Source organism: Giraffa tippelskirchi, chromosome 7 (assembly GCF_054371585.1).
Source record: "Giraffa tippelskirchi isolate mGirTip1 chromosome 7, T2T-mGirTip1v1.2.pri, whole genome shotgun sequence".
Taxonomy (NCBI): domain Eukaryota; kingdom Metazoa; phylum Chordata; class Mammalia; order Artiodactyla; family Giraffidae; genus Giraffa; species Giraffa tippelskirchi.
This window is the reverse complement of record NC_137281.1, coordinates 64,341,383-64,360,823: the sequence shown is the minus strand read 5'-3', so window position 1 is coordinate 64,360,823 and position 19,441 is coordinate 64,341,383. Positions and strand designations below refer to the sequence as shown.

The 19,441-nt window shown below is 54.7% G+C and overlaps 2 protein-coding genes and 1 long non-coding RNA gene across 5 annotated transcripts in view; 2 read left to right on the top strand and 1 right to left on the bottom strand.

The window, feature by feature from the left end:
* LOC145514018 (uncharacterized) overlaps positions 1-19,441 on the bottom strand; it is a 45,636-nt gene that overhangs the window by 4,386 nt on the left and 21,809 nt on the right. The window contains exons 2-4 of one of the 3 annotated variants that reach the window (XR_014059812.1): positions 18,118-18,229; positions 10,478-10,589; positions 2,838-2,949 (exon numbers count right to left, since the gene is read on the bottom strand). This is a non-coding gene — a long non-coding RNA (uncharacterized LOC145514018). The remainder of the gene's footprint in view (positions 1-2,837; positions 2,950-10,477; positions 10,590-18,117; positions 18,230-19,441) is intronic. The other 2 variants (XR_014059814.1, XR_014059813.1) reach the window with 2 other exon arrangements.
* On the top strand, positions 6,692-9,778 carry LOC145512408 (uncharacterized). The gene is made up of 3 exons (XM_081506131.1): positions 6,692-6,826; positions 7,226-7,538; positions 7,789-9,778. Exons 1-3 carry the CDS (start codon positions 6,692-6,694, stop codon positions 8,415-8,417), a joined length of 1,077 nt encoding a protein of 358 aa, XP_081362257.1. The 3' UTR covers positions 8,418-9,778.
* Positions 14,332-18,215, top strand: LOC145512407 (uncharacterized). The gene is made up of 3 exons (XM_081506130.1): positions 14,332-14,466; positions 14,866-15,178; positions 15,429-18,215. Exons 1-3 carry the CDS (start codon positions 14,332-14,334, stop codon positions 16,055-16,057), a joined length of 1,077 nt encoding a protein of 358 aa, XP_081362256.1. The 3' UTR covers positions 16,058-18,215.

Here is a 19,441-nt window from a genome sequence, read left to right as displayed (position 1 = left end):
GGCCTCACACCCCCACCCCCATCTTGCACACTTCAGTCCCAAAAGACATCCGACCCTGGGTATTCTTTGGGAATCTCTTGGAAGCTTTCTGTCCCGGGATACGCACATGCCAAGGCTGGCCTGTGGGCAAACTTTGCTTCTCCCCCAGCTCTAGCACTGGCCTCCAACTGGAACCAGGCTCTACTTCCCAGACCTGTCCCTACAGAGGTGGTGGCTCCACGTGCAGGACCCAGGGATCCACCGAGGCCAGATGGAGATCCGAGACTTGCCCTCACAGAGACACCAGGCCAGCTGGGTACTGGCCAGCACACCGGGCAGATCGGATCTCCGTGCCTGCAGGGCCCCCAGCCCCAGGCACTGATGTCCCACCCCCTCAGCCAGAACCTCCACCTCCACGTGCACCTGTACCTGCTCGGGCTTTGGCAGGAGAACCCGAGGCAGAGGAGGAGTCACCGCCTCGGCAGGGAGAGCCTGCCCTGGCTCCCGCGCAACACCCAGACGCCGACGATGACTCACTCGCCCCTGCAGGAAGAACGAGCCCCCGCTCTGGGCAGAGACCCAGAGCCCTTGCCGGAAACACCACGTCCAGGGGAGCGGTTGGCTCTGCAGCCTCCATCCCTGTCTGCTCACCGTGGACGCCGGCAACTCGGTCTGCCCCCAGGGGACATGGAGTTCCTTTCCCCTGAACTGCTTTGCATTTGGTTTGTTTCCACCTTTCTGGTGATGTTTTATTTTGTGTATGGTTTCCTGTATTTCTCTTGGTTAAGTTGGGATTAGTAAACTTTTTCATCATTGTTGCAATTTGGGAACACTGTTGTGTAACTCTGGTGATACTGTGTTACCATCCCAATTTGTAGTTTCAGACCCGTTCGATCTTTATGCCCCACCCCCCAACAAAGCCTGGATTCAAGGCAAGCACGCCCTGTTCATCCCTCCCCCCGATCCTGAACACAATTTCATCTTTTCTTTCTGCATTCCTTCCTATATTCTTGGTGTCCCCAATCAATGACTCTCAGTGAAATGACTGAAGGAGTTTTTTTCGGACTCTCCACCTACTGTAAGACTCCATTGGAGAGTTCTCATTTGTATGTCATTTGAACTAGCCTTTGATAGCTGAAAGGACGGTGTACGTCCTTTCAAGATATCATGTGCCAAACGAAGCCCTTTTGGCAAATGCCATCATTATCTCCAGGCAGGCATTGCTGTTTGAAGGGTGACATCTCAGCCAGAAGGCAGAGGCTGAGCTCCTCTTGTTGCACCAGCTCCCAAAAGAAGCCAAGAAAGGGAGCTGGAACAACAAACCACCCCAACGCCCAGGAAAGCGTTCTTCACGACAGAAGGCTAGAAAATGACCCAACAACCTTGTGGCCCAGAACCCCTCTAAAAAATCACTGTTCCATAAAAAAGAGAAACACATGGGAAGTTCCAAGGAGAGGCAATGCCCATGGCCAGTGTACTTTAGAGACGGCCTGACCGCTCCGGGGAAGACACGCACCGACGGAACCCCTTGGGAAACAGCAGTGATAGTCCTCACCGTTGTAAGGGTTTCCTCTGGGGACAACCTGCCCTGGGCACCACATGAGGGAGCAGACCGGCTTCTCTTCCTCTGCCCCCACACCATTCACTCATGAAGGCAGCTCAGGTGTTCTCATGCCCTGCCTGCCTGCCTGCCTGCCTGGCTCATCCGTGAGCTGTGCCCACCTCCAGGGCAGGACTCCACCTTCTCCTCTCTGTGTACCGTGAATCTGCACACAGTGGGCTTTCAGAACCTTAGGAGACTTGAGCCATTCCCACTGGAGCCAGAACCCTCCCCAGGAAGGAAAACAGCTGTGGAGTCATTTTGGCCCCAGCACTGGTTCCCAAACCCTGGCGGCTCCTACAGCCTCTACGGTGTGAAGAGGGAGGTCCCTTTTGACAGAGCTTTCCGGCTGTCAGATCTAAGCTGTTGTTTCCCTGTCAGCTGTGTCTCTTCCGTTGCAGCCAGGTGGGCCACGCTGCTCCAAAGGAGCTCACAAGCTGAGTTGCAAGGGAGGTATTGAGAGGACAGGGATGGCTACAACGTGCTGCAAACTGAGTGAGGGTCCCCACAATCCTCAGCAAAGGTCTGTGGTGTGCAAGTGGGGAGTAGAGGGCCCCCAAGTTCCAAAGGAAGGGAGGTACTCGGGAGCTAAAGCCCTTGGCTGCTGTGGTAGCAGCTGCAGATGGCAGCTCGTCCACAGTGCACTTCGAATGAGGTCATATGAGCGGGACTCTGGAAATGGCTCCGAAATCCAGAGAAAGGGGTCAGGGTATGTGGGAATCCGGCGGGGGTGGGGGGTGGATGAAGGAAGGTGTCCTTCCTCTCTCCAGTGCAATTTGGTTTGGTGAGTCTCAAAGCTACCAGATGGCACTTCCCAAGTCAGGCCCCCGCAGGAATCAGGGTGGGCTGTGTGCCTCGGCCCCTGCCACAGGGACAAGCCACACCAGTGGACTCCCTGAGCTCAAATGGCCGGATCTGGGGGTTCTGTCTGGGTGCACACCTCCTTGCTGTGGCCAAGTTCCCCCCTTCTCTGAGCACCAGCTTCATCCTCTCGAAGGAGGACATCGATTGCTACCTTGGCACGTTACTCTCTTCATCCTGTGAAGACTCATTAGGCTTATCCTACAATTACTAGCTGGCCCGAAGAGATATCTCCTGAATCCAGATTAAGCTGGAGTCTCCCAGGCTCATCTGGCATGTCTTCCCTGAAGTCTGCCAAAACCCACACCCTTGCATTTCCAGGGACTCCCCTTAGCCAGCTGGGCAGAAAACCCAGCATGCTTCAAACAAGCTGACAGACAAGCGGGAGAGGACTCACGGGCAGACGGCCTCCCTCAGGTCTCGGGTGGAGCTCTGGGACCACAGCAGCAACGGGCCATCCCAGCCCCTGGGCTCAGCAGCGCCCTCATTCTCAGGCCGGCGGCTCTGCCCTGAGGGGAGCAGGAAGGTCACCAATTGCAGCAGGCGGACCTCAAGCCCCTCCCACTGCTGGAGCCTGACCTCCCCCGGCCCCACCCCTTCCCCTACCCCAGCAGGACGAGAGCTCGTCTTCCCCTGGCTTCCAACGTGAGGCCCGGCCCTAGGCCCCGATTGGGCACTGCCCCAGTCCGGAGCCAATCACAGTGGCCAGGGAGGTGGAATGCACTGATTGGCCAGGGCCAGGTCATGTGACCATGCTCCCCAGGAAACTCAAATATTACCAAGATTCCCTAACAAACCAATGAACAAAATTATCCAGTAAACGCAAACCGTACTTTTTAATGAGTCCAATGTCACAGAAAAAAAAAAAAAAATGCTTCACAATGAACTGCTCAAGGAAGCTACTAAATAAACTTTCAGAAAAGTTAAGTCTTTTTTTTTTTTTTTTTTAATAGGGTGACGGAGAGCTATACCTTTCCCATCTATGTGAATTTAGGTTTAAACTAGATTTCCCTTGGCTATTATATAAGACAAAAAACCCCACATCACCCCCTTTCACTCCCCCCACCCCCAAAAAGTGTTTTAGTCTATTGAGTTTTTGTGTCCTCAGTTGTGTCTGATTCACGGCAACTCACGAACTCTACACAGCCAGGCTCTTCCGTCCATGGAATTCAGGGCAATTTTTTTCTGTCACAGTAAATGCCCACCCTGGGTGATCCAAAGGCAAGGGCTCAGAGGCTCCTGAGAGAATAACTCCTTTCAGCTGAGCACAGAGCTGGCTCCTCACTGGGATGCCTGTGGCCTGGGGCTCACAGAGGGGAGAGCAGCACTCGCCCCACCGTGTGGTCACTGCTGCAAGTGCAGGCTGCTCCTCACTCCCCCTTGACAGTGTCCCTGAGGGCAGAACAGTGTGAATCTACTCAAGGTGGAAATGCAAACTCCGATGCAACCAAACTTCCCACAAGGTCTCCAAAACCACTCAGGAACAGGGAATTGGAAACTGCAGGGCATGACATGAATGGAGATGGAGACTTGACACCTTACACCGAGTTCACTTCCAGTTATCCCTAGACAAAGTTTCCATGAAAACTTGTCACAAATCTAGAAGAACAATGAGCAGAAACCGGACACGTGCTTTGAGTCTTCACACACAAAACTAAAAGGCAGTCCACAAAACAACCCAGAGAATACAGTGGACTTTGCAAAATCAAAGATATCTACCGTGGGAAAGACCTCATTACAAAAGCAAAAGACAGGTCATACATCGCGAGACGAATGAGTGGAAACACAAAGCTTCTCAAGGACGTGTCTCCAAACAGACAAAGAACACCAACACAACAAGCCTGTGAAAACTAGGGAAAGGTCTGAAGGGACGCCAGACTGAGGAAGACACACACAGAGTATCCCGGATGATGTCCAGCACTGAGGGCCTGAAGAAACAACAGTCTAGTTGCACTCCCTCAGGCCTGTGTGACCCTGGATGAGGCCTCTGTTTCCCGGTGGCTCTGAGAGATGGACAGGGAGGAAGGGGAAGAGAAATCACTTGCACTTCTAATACTCACCGCAAAGTCTTCCAATGAGAAGGGAATTATCACCCCCACTGACAATGCCATTCACTGAAGTGATACCCACGAGTCCATCTAACCCAGAAGGGAAGGAAGGACCTGTTCTCACAAAACGGCGAGAGATGGAAGAAAGAAGATCAAGCCCACACCAATCACTGGAAAGAGAAGCTGTGCTCAGGGCTTGAAAGAATTCCTATTGGGAAAATGATGTCACAGCCCCACAAGGCAATCCACAGCTTCGATGCTATTCCTCCCAAAATGCCAATGCATGTTCGCACCGAACAAAGAATTGCAAAAGGGGTTACGGAAACAGAAAAGAGCCTAAATTGTCAATACAATCCGAGGAAAAAGCCCCGATACGGACGTCCAAGGTTGTGTGAAAGGAAATTAGACGACCAAACTAGGATCCTCAGGAGAGTATCGGAGAAGGCGATGGCGACCCACTCCAGTACTCTTGCCTGGAAAATGCCCTGGACGGAGGAGCCTGGTAGGCTGCAGGCCATGGGGTCGCGCAGAGTCAGACACGACTGAAGTGACTTAGCCGCAGCGGCAGCAGCAGGACAGTATGCTATTGGGAATACAACAACACACACAGATCCAGATCGATGGAATAAAGTTGAGGGTCCAGAAACAAACCCCGGCATCCAAGGTCAACTCATCTCTGACACAGAAGGGGAGAATATCCAAATGGGAACAAGAAAGCCTCTTCAATCAATGTCCATGGGAAAACCAGACAGCTACATCTGAAGAACGCTATTGGTTTTGATCTCACACCACCTCAATATCGGGGAAAAACCTCACCCTAAAGACTGATGTCATGAGATAGCTAGAAAGAAGCGTAGGTCAAAGGCTCCTTAACATCAGAGTCTCCTTGCCATTTGCTGGGCGGAGGTAGAAATGGGTCTCTTCAAGTAAGGGAAAGAGGGAAACCAAGTACACCAATGGGTTTCCATCCAATGGAACCTCTTCACAACAGAGAAGCTAAGCATTCACAAATGCAAAAGATAGGAAACGGAACATGAGAGACTCCTTGCAAGTGGTGTATCTGAGAAGGGGTTCATATGGAAAGAGACGAAGAATGCACAGCACTCAGATTCCAAGAAACACCACCACCACCCTTGACCCTTCCCCCATGACCAACTCCGACCTAAAGCCTTTCTCTCCCTCTAACCTATCCCTAAAACATAACCCTCATCTAATCATATACATGTGCATTCCTAGCATCCATCCATCCACACACGAGAGAGAAAGAGGAAGACACAGACTGAATCGAGAAAGGAAAAGAGAGGGACACAGCCAGAGAGAGACACGGAACCAAAGAGAGGAAAGGAGTCGATGGTCCAGACTTTTCATCAATCTGTCTCGAAGGTAGAAGCAATGACAGCGCCCATCCACCCCAGAAGGGGGAAACGGACGGAAGGTTTGGAGAGGAAAAGACAAGAACGCAGGGAGCCATTAGAAGCTCAGCCACCCGCAGAAGCCGAGCTGGGACACTTGAACAGAATCTCAATGGAAACAGAGGACCAGAAAGTTGGCTACTCTTTTCTATCAGAGAGGGAGACCTTCGAGTCTTCCTTTCGGTCCTCCAACTTGCATGCGGGGTCTCCAAACAGTCAGGAGGGGGAGTGCCTTTTCCTGGGTACCACGGCGCATCCAGGCCTCGTTCTGCCCCATTCTGTGCTGTGTCAGCCCTGGATGGAGTCTTTCTTTCTGAAGTCTCAGCGCACAAGCTCCACGTGATATCAGCCCCAGGTGGAAAGGCATGGAGCTGCTCGTAGGCCGACAGACCTAGGAAACAGATGGGAGAATGACCCCCACTCTGCAGATGGAGAGACCGGGGAAACCCTGAGGGGCATATGCTTGTCCAGGGCCACACCACTTATGAGAAGAAGGAGCCTGGTCTGAGAGCAGCGGGGTCCTCGGAGCTCAGGCCCTGGCTGCACCCAGGCCTCCCCAGGGCTGTGGGCTGGGCTGTGTGGCTGTCACTGTGCCTGCACATGGCCTAAGGGGGGTGGTCGAGCAGTCAGAAACCCAGAGATTCCCTTGCGAAGTTTTGGGGAAGGGACCTCAGCACGAACCCCAGGAAATGATGTCACCTGCCGGCAACAGAACCCAACAGAACCCGCAACCCGGGTATCCAGGCCTCCAGAGCGGAGAGGAGCCCCCAGCCAGATCACTTGCTGCCAGGATGTTCTGCTGTTTGCCCCTGCCCAGAGGCCGGGGCCTCAGGAGAGCTCACAGGCAGTGTGCGTGGGCACCCTGTCGACGTTGGCTCAGGGCACCCCCGAGAGGCCTCTGGCCCTTTGCCCGGAGAAACAGAAAGGTAACACGGGGAGCCCCAGGCGGGGCCAGGCCACCTCTCCCATGCCACCCGGAAACACCGGGTCCTTTGCCTGTGTGTGTGGATGCGGGTTTCTCGGGGTGTGTCTCCCTCAAGGAAGCCCAGGCGGATGTGGGGTCAGAAGCCTGCGGACAAGTTGTGTCCACACCCCAGGGGAGAGCAGGCTGGGTGGGATGGGGAGAGTGCGGGCAGCGCCGGCCGCCCAGGCTGACCTCACACCCTCAGGTGGGTCTCTTTCCTCCCGGGTGGGGATCTGAGCAGACACACGTCTCTGACCCTTCTGGGAAGAGAAGTTCGAGCAGGCAGAAGCAGCGGCTCCACTGGCCAGGCCCAGCTCGGAAAACTCCCAGCACGGCTGGCTGACGGTCACTGTCGTTGCAGAGCTTCCCACGTGATGAGGCCGAGGACGGGGACACCCCGTCCACCTCCCGGAGGGAGGGGTCGGAGCACCACCCCCCCGCCCGTGAGGCCCAGTGCAGGCTCCAGGTGAGCGTGCCCACGGAGGCATCAGCCCCACCGGGGGCGAAGCAGAGGCGGGGAAGGCCTGCTGCCGAGACACCGCCCAGGATACACCCGGCGGCCCAGTCTGAGGCTGCCACGGAGCTCAGCACACCCGGCTCCGACCCAGAGTCCCGAGAACCCCGGCCTCTGAGGCAGCAGGAGGACCTGGAGCCCAGCACGCCAGAGCACAGAGGTGAGGACGCTGGGGCTGGTGCACGGGAGTGTGTGGGGAGGGGGTGCTGAGCTACACACGGACGAGTCCCCGAAAGATGCTGCTGGGCCTGCAGCAAGCGCTGGCCTCACACCCCCACCCCCATCTTGCACACTTCAGTCCCAAAAGACATCCGACCCTGGGTATTCTTTGGGAATCTCTTGGAAGCTTTCTGTCCCGGGATACGCACATGCCAAGGCTGGCCTGTGGGCAAACTTTGCTTCTCCCCCAGCTCTAGCACTGGCCTCCAACTGGAACCAGGCTCTACTTCCCAGACCTGTCCCTACAGAGGTGGTGGCTCCAGGTGCAGGACCCAGGGATCCACCGAGGCCAGATGGAGAACCGAGACTTGCCCTCGCAGAGACACCAGGCCAGCTGGGTACTGGCCAGCACACCGGGCAGATCGGATCTCCGTGCCTGCAGGGCCCCCAGCCCCAGGCACTGATGTCCCACCCCCTCAGCCAGAACCTCCACCTCCACGTGCACCTGTACCTGCTCGGGCTTTGGCAGGAGAACCCGAGGCAGAGGAGGAGTCACCGCCTCGGCAGGGAGAGCCTGCCCTGGCTCCCGCGCAACACCCAGACGCCGACGATGACTCACTCGCCCCTGCAGGAAGAACGAGCCCCCGCTCTGGGCAGAGACCCAGAGCCCTTGCCGGAAACACCACGTCCAGGGGAGCGGTCGGCTCTGCAGCCTCCATCCCTGTCTGCTCACCGTGGACGCCGGCAACTCGGTCTGCCCCCAGGGGACATGGAGTTCCTTTCCCCTGAACTGCTTTGCATTTGGTTTGTTTCCACCTTTCTGGTGATGTTTTATTTTGCGTATGGTTTCCTGTATTTCTCTTGGTTAAGTTGGGATTAGTAAACTTTTTCATCATTGTTGCAATTTGGGAACACTGTTGTGTAACTCTGGTGATACTGTGTTACCATCCCACTTTGTAGTTTCAGACCCGTTCGATCTTTATGCCCCACCCCCCAACAAAGCCTGGATTCAAGGCAAGCACGCCCTGTTCATCCCTCCCCCCGATCCTGAACACAATTTCATCTTTTCTTTCTGCATTCCTTCCTATATTCTTGGTGTCCCCAATCAATGACTCTCAGTGAAATGACTGAAGGAGTTTTTTTCGGACTCTCCACCTACTGTAAGACTCCATTGGAGAGTTCTCATTTGTATGTCATTTGAACTAGCCTTTGATAGCTGAAAGGACGGTGTACGTCCTTTCAAGATATCATGTGCCAAACGAAGCCCTTTTGGCAAATGCCATCATTATCTCCAGGCAGGCATTGCTGTTTGAAGGGTGACATCTCAGCCAGAAGGCAGAGGCTGAGCTCCTCTTGTTGCACCAGCTCCCAAAAGAAGCCAAGAAAGGGAGCTGGAACAACAAACCACCCCAACGCCCAGGAAAGCGTTCTTCACGACAGAAGGCTAGAAAATGACCCAACAACCTTGTGGCCCAGAACCCCTCTAAAAAATCACTGTTCCATAAAAAAGAGAAACACATGGGAAGTTCCAAGGAGAGGCAATGCCCATGGCCAGTGTACTTTAGAGACGGCCTGACCGCTCCGGGGAAGACACGCACCGACGGAACCCCTTGGGAAACAGCAGTGATAGTCCTCACCGTCGTAAGGGTTTCCTCTGGGGACAACCTGCCCTGGGCACCACATGAGGGAGCAGACCGGCTTCTCTTCCTCTGCCCCCACACCATTCACTCATGAAGGCAGCTCAGGTGTTCTCATGCCCTGCCTGCCTGCCTGCCTGCCTGGCTCATCCGTGAGCTGTGCCCACCTCCAGGGCAGGACTCCACCTTCTCCTCTCTGTGTACCGTGAATCTGCACACAGTGGGCTTTCAGAACCTTAGGAGACTTGAGCCATTCCCACTGGAGCCAGAACCCTCCCCAGGAAGGAAAACAGCTGTGGAGTCATTTTGGCCCCAGCACTGGTTCCCAAACCCTGGCGGCTCCTACAGCCTCTACGGTGTGAAGAGGGAGGTCCCTTTTGACAGAGCTTTCCGGCTGTCAGATCTAAGCTGTTGTTTCCCTGTCAGCTGTGTCTCTTCCGTTGCAGCCAGGTGGGCCACGCTGCTCCAAAGGAGCTCACAAGCTGAGTTGCAAGGGAGGTATTGAGAGGACAGGGATGGCTACAACGTGCTGCAAACTGAGTGAGGGTCCCCACAATCCTCAGCAAAGGTCTGTGGTGTGCAAGTGGGGAGTAGAGGGCCCCCAAGTTCCAAAGGAAGGGAGGTACTCGGGAGCTAAAGCCCTTGGCTGCTGTGGTAGCAGCTGCAGATGGCAGCTCGTCCACAGTGCACTTCGAATGAGGTCATATGAGCGGGACTCTGGAAATGGCTCCGAAATCCAGAGAAAGGGGTCAGGGTATGTGGGAATCCGGCGGGGGTGGGGGGTGGATGAAGGAAGGTGTCCTTCCTCTCTCCAGTGCAATTTGGTTTGGTGAGTCTCAAAGCTACCAGATGGCACTTCCCAAGTCAGGCCCCCGCAGGAATCAGGGTGGGCTGTGTGCCTCGGCCCCTGCCACAGGGACAAGCCACACCAGTGGACTCCCTGAGCTCAAATGGCCGGATCTGGGGGTTCTGTCTGGGTGCACACCTCCTTGCTGTGGCCAAGTTCCCCCCTTCTCTGAGCACCAGCTTCATCCTCTCGAAGGAGGACATCGATTGCTACCTTGGCACGTTACTCTCTTCATCCTGTGAAGACTCATTAGGCTTATCCTACAATTACTAGCTGGCCCGAAGAGATATCTCCTGAATCCAGATTAAGCTGGAGTCTCCCAGGCTCATCTGGCATGTCTTCCCTGAAGTCTGCCAAAACCCACACCCTTGCATTTCCAGGGACTCCCCTTAGCCAGCTGGGCAGAAAACCCAGCATGCTTCAAACAAGCTGACAGACAAGCGGGAGAGGACTCACGGGCAGACGGCCTCCCTCAGGTCTCGGGTGGAGCTCTGGGACCACAGCAGCAACGGGCCATCCCAGCCCCTGGGCTCAGCAGCGCCCTCATTCTCAGGCCGGCGGCTCTGCCCTGAGGGGAGCAGGAAGGTCACCAATTGCAGCAGGCGGACCTCAAGCCCCTCCCACTGCTGGAGCCTGACCTCCCCCGGCCCCACCCCTTCCCCTACCCCAGCAGGACGAGAGCTCGTCTTCCCCTGGCTTCCAACGTGAGGCCCGGCCCTAGGCCCCGATTGGGCACTGCCCCAGTCCGGAGCCAATCACAGTGGCCAGGGAGGTGGAATGCACTGATTGGCCAGGGCCAGGTCATGTGACCATGCTCCCCAGGAAACTCAAATATTACCAAGATTCCCTAACAAACCAATGAACAAAATTATCCAGTAAACGCAAACCGTACTTTTTAATGAGTCCAATGTCACAGAAAAAAAAAAAAAATGCTTCACAATGAACTGCTCAAGGAAGCTACTAAATAAACTTTCAGAAAAGTTAAGTCTTTTTTTTTTTTTTTTTTTAATAGGGTGACGGAGAGCTATACCTTTCCCATCTATGTGAATTTAGGTTTAAACTAGATTTCCCCTGGCTATTATATAAGACAAAAAACCCCACATCACCCCCTTTCACTCCCCCCACCCCCAAAAAGTGTTTTAGTCTATTGAGTTTTTGTGTCCTCAGTTGTGTCTGATTCACGGCAACTCACGAACTCTACACAGCCAGGCTCTTCCGTCCATGGAATTCAGGGCAATTTTTTTCTGTCACAGTAAATGCCCACCCTGGGTGATCCAAAGGCAAGGGCTCAGAGGCTCCTGAGAGAATAACTCCTTTCAGCTGAGCACAGAGCTGGCTCCTCACTGGGATGCCTGTGGCCTGGGGCTCACAGAGGGGAGAGCAGCACTCGCCCCACCGTGTGGTCACTGCTGCAAGTGCAGGCTGCTCCTCACTCCCCCTTGACAGTGTCCCTGAGGGCAGAACAGTGTGAATCTACTCAAGGTGGAAATGCAAACTCCGATGCAACCAAACTTCCCACAAGGTCTCCAAAACCACTCAGGAACAGGGAATTGGAAACTGCAGGGCATGACATGAATGGAGATGGAGACTTGACACCTTACACCGAGTTCACTTCCAGTTATCCCTAGACAAAGTTTCCATGAAAACTTGTCACAAATCTAGAAGAACAATGAGCAGAAACCGGACACGTGCTTTGAGTCTTCACACACAAAACTAAAAGGCAGTCCACAAAACAACCCAGAGAATACAGTGGACTTTGCAAAATCAAAGATATCTACCGTGGGAAAGACCTCATTACAAAAGCAAAAGACAGGTCATACATCGCGAGACGAATGAGTGGAAACACAAAGCTTCTCAAGGACGTGTCTCCAAACAGACAAAGAACACCAACACAACAAGCCTGTGAAAACTAGGGAAAGGTCTGAAGGGACGCCAGACTGAGGAAGACACACACAGAGTATCCCGGATGATGTCCAGCACTGAGGGCCTGAAGAAACAACAGTCTAGTTGCACTCCCTCAGGCCTGTGTGACCCTGGATGAGGCCTCTGTTTCCCGGTGGCTCTGAGAGATGGACAGGGAGGAAGGGGAAGAGAAATCACTTGCACTTCTAATACTCACCGCAAAGTCTTCCAATGAGAAGGGAATTATCACCCCCACTGACAATGCCATTCACTGAAGTGATACCCACGAGTCCATCTAACCCAGAAGGGAAGGAAGGACCTGTTCTCACAAAACGGCGAGAGATGGAAGAAAGAAGATCAAGCCCACACCAATCACTGGAAAGAGAAGCTGTGCTCAGGGCTTGAAAGAATTCCTATTGGGAAAATGATGTCACAGCCCCACAAGGCAATCCACAGCTTCGATGCTATTCCTCCCAAAATGCCAATGCATGTTCGCACCGAACAAAGAATTGCAAAAGGGGTTACGGAAACAGAAAAGAGCCTAAATTGTCAATACAATCCGACGAAAAAGCCCCGATACGGACGTCCAAGGTTGTGTGAAAGGAAATTAGACGACCAAACTAGGATCCTCAGGAGAGTATCGGAGAAGGCGATGGCGACCCACTCCAGTACTCTTGCCTGGAAAATGCCCTGGACGGAGGAGCCTGGTAGGCTGCAGGCCATGGGGTCGCGCAGAGTCAGACACGACTGAAGTGACTTAGCCGCAGCGGCAGCAGCAGGACAGTATGCTATTGGGAATACAACAACACACACAGATCCAGATCGATGGAATAAAGTTGAGGGTCCAGAAACAAACCCCGGCATCCAAGGTCAACTCATCTCTGACACAGAAGGGGAGAATATCCAAATGGGAACAAGAAAGCCTCTTCAATCAATGTCCATGGGAAAACCAGACAGCTACATCTGAAGAACGCTATTGGTTTTGATCTCACACCACCTCAATATCGGGGAAAAACCTCACCCTAAAGACTGATGTCATGAGATAGCTAGAAAGAAGCGTAGGTCAAAGGCTCCTTAACATCAGAGTCTCCTTGCCATTTGCTGGGCGGAGGTAGAAATGGGTCTCTTCAAGTAAGGGAAAGAGGGAAACCAAGTACACCAATGGGTTTCCATCCAATGGAACCTCTTCACAACAGAGAAGCTAAGCATTCACAAATGCAAAAGATAGGAAACGGAACATGAGAGACTCCTTGCAAGTGGTGTATCTGAGAAGGGGTTCATATGGAAAGAGACGAAGAATGCACAGCACTCAGATTCCAAGAAACACCACCACCACCCTTGACCCTTCCCCCATGACCAACTCCGACCTAAAGCCTTTCTCTCCCTCTAACCTATCCCTAAAACATAACCCTCATCTAATCATATACATGTGCATTCCTAGCATCCATCCATCCACACACGAGAGAGAAAGAGGAAGACACAGACTGAATCGAGAAAGGAAAAGAGAGGGACACAGCCAGAGAGAGACACGGAACCAAAGAGAGGAAAGGAGTCGATGGTCCAGACTTTTCATCAATCTGTCTCGAAGGTAGAAGCAATGACAGCGCCCATCCACCCCAGAAGGGGGAAACGGACGGAAGGTTTGGAGAGGAAAAGACAAGAACGCAGGGAGCCATTAGAAGCTCAGCCACCCGCAGAAGCCGAGCTGGGACACTTGAACAGAATCTCAATGGAAACAGAGGACCAGAAAGTTGGCTACTCTTTTCTATCAGAGAGGGAGACCTTCGAGTCTTCCTTTCGGTCCTCCAACTTGCATGCGGGGTCTCCAAACAGTCAGGAGGGGGAGTGCCTTTTCCTGGGTACCACGGCGCATCCAGGCCTCGTTCTGCCCCATTCTGTGCTGTGTCAGCCCTGGATGGAGTCTTTCTTTCTGAAGTCTCAGCGCACAAGCTCCACGTGATATCAGCCCCAGGTGGAAAGGCATGGAGCTGCTCGTAGGCCGACAGACCTAGGAAACAGATGGGAGAATGACCCCCACTCTGCAGATGGAGAGACCGGGGAAACCCTGAGGGGCATATGCTTGTCCAGGGCCACACCACTTATGAGAAGAAGGAGCCTGGTCTGAGAGCAGCGGGGTCCTCGGAGCTCAGGCCCTGGCTGCACCCAGGCCTCCCCAGGGCTGTGGGCTGGGCTGTGTGGCTGTCACTGTGCCTGCACATGGCCTAAGGGGGGTGGTCGAGCAGTCAGAAACCCAGAGATTCCCTTGCGAAGTTTTGGGGAAGGGACCTCAGCACGAACCCCAGGAAATGATGTCACCTGCCGGCAACAGAACCCAACAGAACCCGCAACCCGGGTATCCAGGCCTCCAGAGCGGAGAGGAGCCCCCAGCCAGATCACTTGCTGCCAGGATGTTCTGCTGTTTGCCCCTGCCCAGAGGCCGGGGCCTCAGGAGAGCTCACAGGCAGTGTGCGTGGGCACCCTGTCGACGTTGGCTCAGGGCACCCCCGAGAGGCCTCTGGCCCTTTGCCCGGAGAAACAGAAAGGTAACACGGGGAGCCCCAGGCGGGGCCAGGCCACCTCTCCCATGCCACCCGGAAACACCGGGTCCTTTGCCTGTGTGTGTGGATGCGGGTTTCTCGGGGTGTGTCTCCCTCAAGGAAGCCCAGGCGGATGTGGGGTCAGAAGCCTGCGGACAAGTTGTGTCCACACCCCAGGGGAGAGCAGGCTGGGTGGGATGGGGAGAGTGCGGGCAGCGCCGGCCGCCCAGGCTGACCTCACACCCTCAGGTGGGTCTCTTTCCTCCCGGGTGGGGATCTGAGCAGACACACGTCTCTGACCCTTCTGGGAAGAGAAGTTCGAGCAGGCAGAAGCAGCGGCTCCACTGGCCAGGCCCAGCTCGGAAAACTCCCAGCACGGCTGGCTGACGGTCACTGTCGTTGCAGAGCTTCCCACGTGATGAGGCCGAGGACGGGGACACCCCGTCCACCTCCCGGAGGGAGGGGTCGGAGCACCACCCCCCCGCCCGTGAGGCCCAGTGCAGGCTCCAGGTGAGCGTGCCCACGGAGGCATCAGCCCCACCGGGGGCGAAGCAGAGGCGGGGAAGGCCTGCTGCCGAGACACCGCCCAGGATACACCCGGCGGCCCAGTCTGAGGCTGCCACGGAGCTCAGCACACCCGGCTCCGACCCAGAGTCCCGAGAACCCCGGCCTCTGAGGCAGCAGGAGGACCTGGAGCCCAGCACGCCAGAGCACAGAGGTGAGGACGCTGGGGCTGGTGCACGGGAGTGTGTGGGGAGGGGGTGCTGAGCTACACACGGACGAGTCCCCGAAAGATGCTGCTGGGCCTGCAGCAAGCGCTGGCCTCACACCCCCACCCCCATCTTGCACACTTCAGTCCCAAAAGACATCCGACCCTGGGTATTCTTTGGGAATCTCTTGGAAGCTTTCTGTCCCGGGATACGCACATGCCAAGGCTGGCCTGTGGGCAAACTTTGCTTCTCCCCCAGCTCTAGCACTGGCCTCCAACTGGAACCAGGCTCTACTTCCCAGACCTGTCCCTACAGAGGTGGTGGCTCCAGGTGCAGGACCCAGGGATCCACCGAGGCCAGATGGAGAACCGAGACTTGCCCTCGCAGAGACACCAGGCCAGCTGGGTACTGGCCAGCACACCGGGCAGATCGGATCTCCGTGCCTGCAGGGCCCCCAGCCCCAGGCACTGATGTCCCACCCCCTCAGCCAGAACCTCCACCTCCACGTGCACCTGTACCTGCTCGGGCTTTGGCAGGAGAACCCGAGGCAGAGGAGGAGTCACCGCCTCGGCAGGGAGAGCCTGCCCTGGCTCCCGCGCAACACCCAGACGCCGACGATGACTCACTCGCCCCTGCAGGAAGAACGAGCCCCCGCTCTGGGCAGAGACCCAGAGCCCTTGCCGGAAACACCACGTCCAGGGGAGCGGTCGGCTCTGCAGCCTCCATCCCTGTCTGCTCACCGTGGACGCCGGCAACTCGGTCTGCCCCCAGGGGACATGGAGTTCCTTTCCCCTGAACTGCTTTGCATTTGGTTTGTTTCCACCTTTCTGGTGATGTTTTATTTTGCGTATGGTTTCCTGTATTTCTCTTGGTTAAGTTGGGATTAGTAAACTTTTTCATCATTGTTGCAATTTGGGAACACTGTTGTGTAACTCTGGTGATACTGTGTTACCATCCCACTTTGTAGTTTCAGACCCGTTCGATCTTTATGCCCCACCCCCCAACAAAGCCTGGATTCAAGGCAAGCACGCCCTGTTCATCCCTCCCCCCGATCCTGAACACAATTTCATCTTTTCTTTCTGCATTCCTTCCTATATTCTTGGTGTCCCCAATCAATGACTCTCAGTGAAATGACTGAAGGAGTTTTTTTCGGACTCTCCACCTACTGTAAGACTCCATTGGAGAGTTCTCATTTGTATGTCATTTGAACTAGCCTTTGATAGCTGAAAGGACGGTGTACGTCCTTTCAAGATATCATGTGCCAAACGAAGCCCTTTTGGCAAATGCCATCATTATCTCCAGGCAGGCATTGCTGTTTGAAGGGTGACATCTCAGCCAGAAGGCAGAGGCTGAGCTCCTCTTGTTGCACCAGCTCCCAAAAGAAGCCAAGAAAGGGAGCTGGAACAACAAACCACCCCAACGCCCAGGAAAGCGTTCTTCACGACAGAAGGCTAGAAAATGACCCAACAACCTTGTGGCCCAGAACCCCTCTAAAAAATCACTGTTCCATAAAAAAGAGAAACACATGGGAAGTTCCAAGGAGAGGCAATGCCCATGGCCAGTGTACTTTAGAGACGGCCTGACCGCTCCGGGGAAGACACGCACCGACGGAACCCCTTGGGAAACAGCAGTGATAGTCCTCACCGTCGTAAGGGTTTCCTCTGGGGACAACCTGCCCTGGGCACCACATGAGGGAGCAGACCGGCTTCTCTTCCTCTGCCCCCACACCATTCACTCATGAAGGCAGCTCAGGTGTTCTCATGCCCTGCCTGCCTGCCTGCCTGCCTGGCTCATCCGTGAGCTGTGCCCACCTCCAGGGCAGGACTCCACCTTCTCCTCTCTGTGTACCGTGAATCTGCACACAGTGGGCTTTCAGAACCTTAGGAGACTTGAGCCATTCCCACTGGAGCCAGAACCCTCCCCAGGAAGGAAAACAGCTGTGGAGTCATTTTGGCCCCAGCACTGGTTCCCAAACCCTGGCGGCTCCTACAGCCTCTACGGTGTGAAGAGGGAGGTCCCTTTTGACAGAGCTTTCCGGCTGTCAGATCTAAGCTGTTGTTTCCCTGTCAGCTGTGTCTCTTCCGTTGCAGCCAGGTGGGCCACGCTGCTCCAAAGGAGCTCACAAGCTGAGTTGCAAGGGAGGTATTGAGAGGACAGGGATGGCTACAACGTGCTGCAAACTGAGTGAGGGTCCCCACAATCCTCAGCAAAGGTCTGTGGTGTGCAAGTGGGGAGTAGAGGGCCCCCAAGTTCCAAAGGAAGGGAGGTACTCGGGAGCTAAAGCCCTTGGCTGCTGTGGTAGCAGCTGCACATGGCAGCTCGTCCACAGTGCACTTCGAATGAGGTCATATGAGCGGGACTCTGGAAATGGCTCCGAAATCCAGAGAAAGGGGTCAGGGTATGTGGGAATCCGGCGGGGGTGGGGGGTGGATGAAGGAAGGTGTCCTTCCTCTCTCCAGTGCAATTTGGTTTGGTGAGTCTCAAAGCTACCAGATGGCACTTCCCAAGTCAGGCCCCCGCAGGAATCAGGGTGGGCTGCGTGCCTCGGCCCCTGCCACAGGGACAAGCCACACCACTGGCCTCCCTGAGCTCAAATGGCCGGATCTGGGGGTTCTGTCTGGGTGCACACCTCCTTGCTGTGGCCAAGTTCCCCCCTTCTCTGAGCACCAGCTTCATCCTCTCGAAGGAGGACATCGATTGCTACCTTGGCACGTTACTCTCTTCATCCTGTGAAGACTCATTAGGCTTATCCTACAATTACTAGCTGGCCCGAAGAGATATCTCCTGAATCCAGATTAAGCTGGAGTCTCCCAGGCTCATCTGGCATGTCTTCCCTGAAGTCTGCCAAAACCCACACCCTTGCATTTCCAGGGACTCCCCTTAGCCAGCTGGGCAGAAAACCCAGCATGCTTCAAACAAGCTGACAGACAAGCGGGAGAGGACTCACGGGCAGACGGCCTCCCTCAGGTCTCGGGTGGAGCTCTGGGACCACAGCAGCAACGGGCCATCCCAGCCCCTGGGCTCAGCAGCGCCCTCATTCTCAGGCCGGCGGCTCTGCCCTGAGGGGAGCAGGAAGGTCACCAACTGCCGCAGGCGGACCTCAAGCCCCTCCCACTGCTGGAGCCTGACCTCCCCCGGCCCCACCCCTTCCCCTACCCCAGCAGGACGAGAGCTCGTCTTCCCCTGGCTTCCAACGTGAGGCCCGGCCCTGGGCCCCGATTGGGCACTGCCCCAGTCCGGAGCCAATCACAGTGGCCAGGGAGGTGGAACGCACCGATTGGCCAGGGCCAGGTCATGTGACCATGCTCCCCAGGAAACTCAGATATTACCAAGATTCCCTAACAAACCAATGAACAAAATTATCCAGTAAACGCAAACCGTACTTTTTAATGAGGCCAATGTCACAGAAAAAAAAAAAAAAGCTTCACAATGAACTGCTCAAGGAAGCTACTAAATAAACTTTCAGAAAAGTTAAGTCGTTTTTTTTTTTTTTTTTTTTTTAATAGGGTGACGGAGAGCTATACCTTTCCCATCTATGTGAATTTAGTTTTAAACTAGATTTCCCTTGGCTATTATATAAGAGAAAATACCCCACATCACCCCCTTTCACTCCCCCCACCCCCAAAAAGTGTTTTAGTCTATTGAGTTTTTGTGTCCTCAGTTGTGTCTGATTCACGGCAACTCACGAACTCTACACAGCCAGGCTCTTCCGTCCATGGAATTCAGGGCAATTTTTTTCTGTCACAATAAATGCCCACCCTGGGTGATCCAAAGGCAAGGGCTCAGAGGCTCCTGAGAGAATAACTCCTTTCAGCTGAGCACAGAGCTGGCTCCTCACTGGGATGCCTGTGGCCTGGGGCTCCCAGAGGGAACAGCAGCACTCGCCCCACCGTGTGGTCACTGCTGCAAGTGCAGGCTGCTCCTCACTCCCCCTTGACAGTGTCCCTGAGGGCAGAACAGTGTGAATCTACTCAAGGTGGAAATGCAAACTCCGATGCAACCAAACTTCCCACAAGGTCTCCAAAACCACTCAGGAACAGGGAATTGGAAACTGCAGGGCATGACATGAATGGAGATGGAGACTTGACACCTTACACCGAGTTCACTTCCAGTTATCCCTAGACAAAGTTTCCATGAAAACTTGTCACAAATCTAGAAGAACAATGAGCAGAAACCGGACACGTGCTTTGAGTCTTCACACACAAAACTAAAAGGCAGTCCACAAAACAACCCAGAGAATACAGTGGACTTTGCAAAATCAAAGATATCTA

Bases quoted from the DNA above. Each gene is read 5' to 3' on its own strand.
- LOC145512408 (XM_081506131.1), top strand. From the start codon at position 6,692: ATGTTCTGCTGTTTGCCCCTGCCCAGAGGCCGGGGCCTCAGGAGAGCT. The intron at 6,827-7,225 runs GTAACACGGGGA...CTGTCGTTGCAG, and splicing joins TTGCCCGGAGAAACAGAAAG to AGCTTCCCACGTGATGAGGC. The intron at 7,539-7,788 runs GTGAGGACGCTG...CTTCTCCCCCAG, and splicing joins CAGCACGCCAGAGCACAGAG to CTCTAGCACTGGCCTCCAAC.
- LOC145512407 (XM_081506130.1), top strand. From the start codon at position 14,332: ATGTTCTGCTGTTTGCCCCTGCCCAGAGGCCGGGGCCTCAGGAGAGCT. The intron at 14,467-14,865 runs GTAACACGGGGA...CTGTCGTTGCAG, and splicing joins TTGCCCGGAGAAACAGAAAG to AGCTTCCCACGTGATGAGGC. The intron at 15,179-15,428 runs GTGAGGACGCTG...CTTCTCCCCCAG, and splicing joins CAGCACGCCAGAGCACAGAG to CTCTAGCACTGGCCTCCAAC.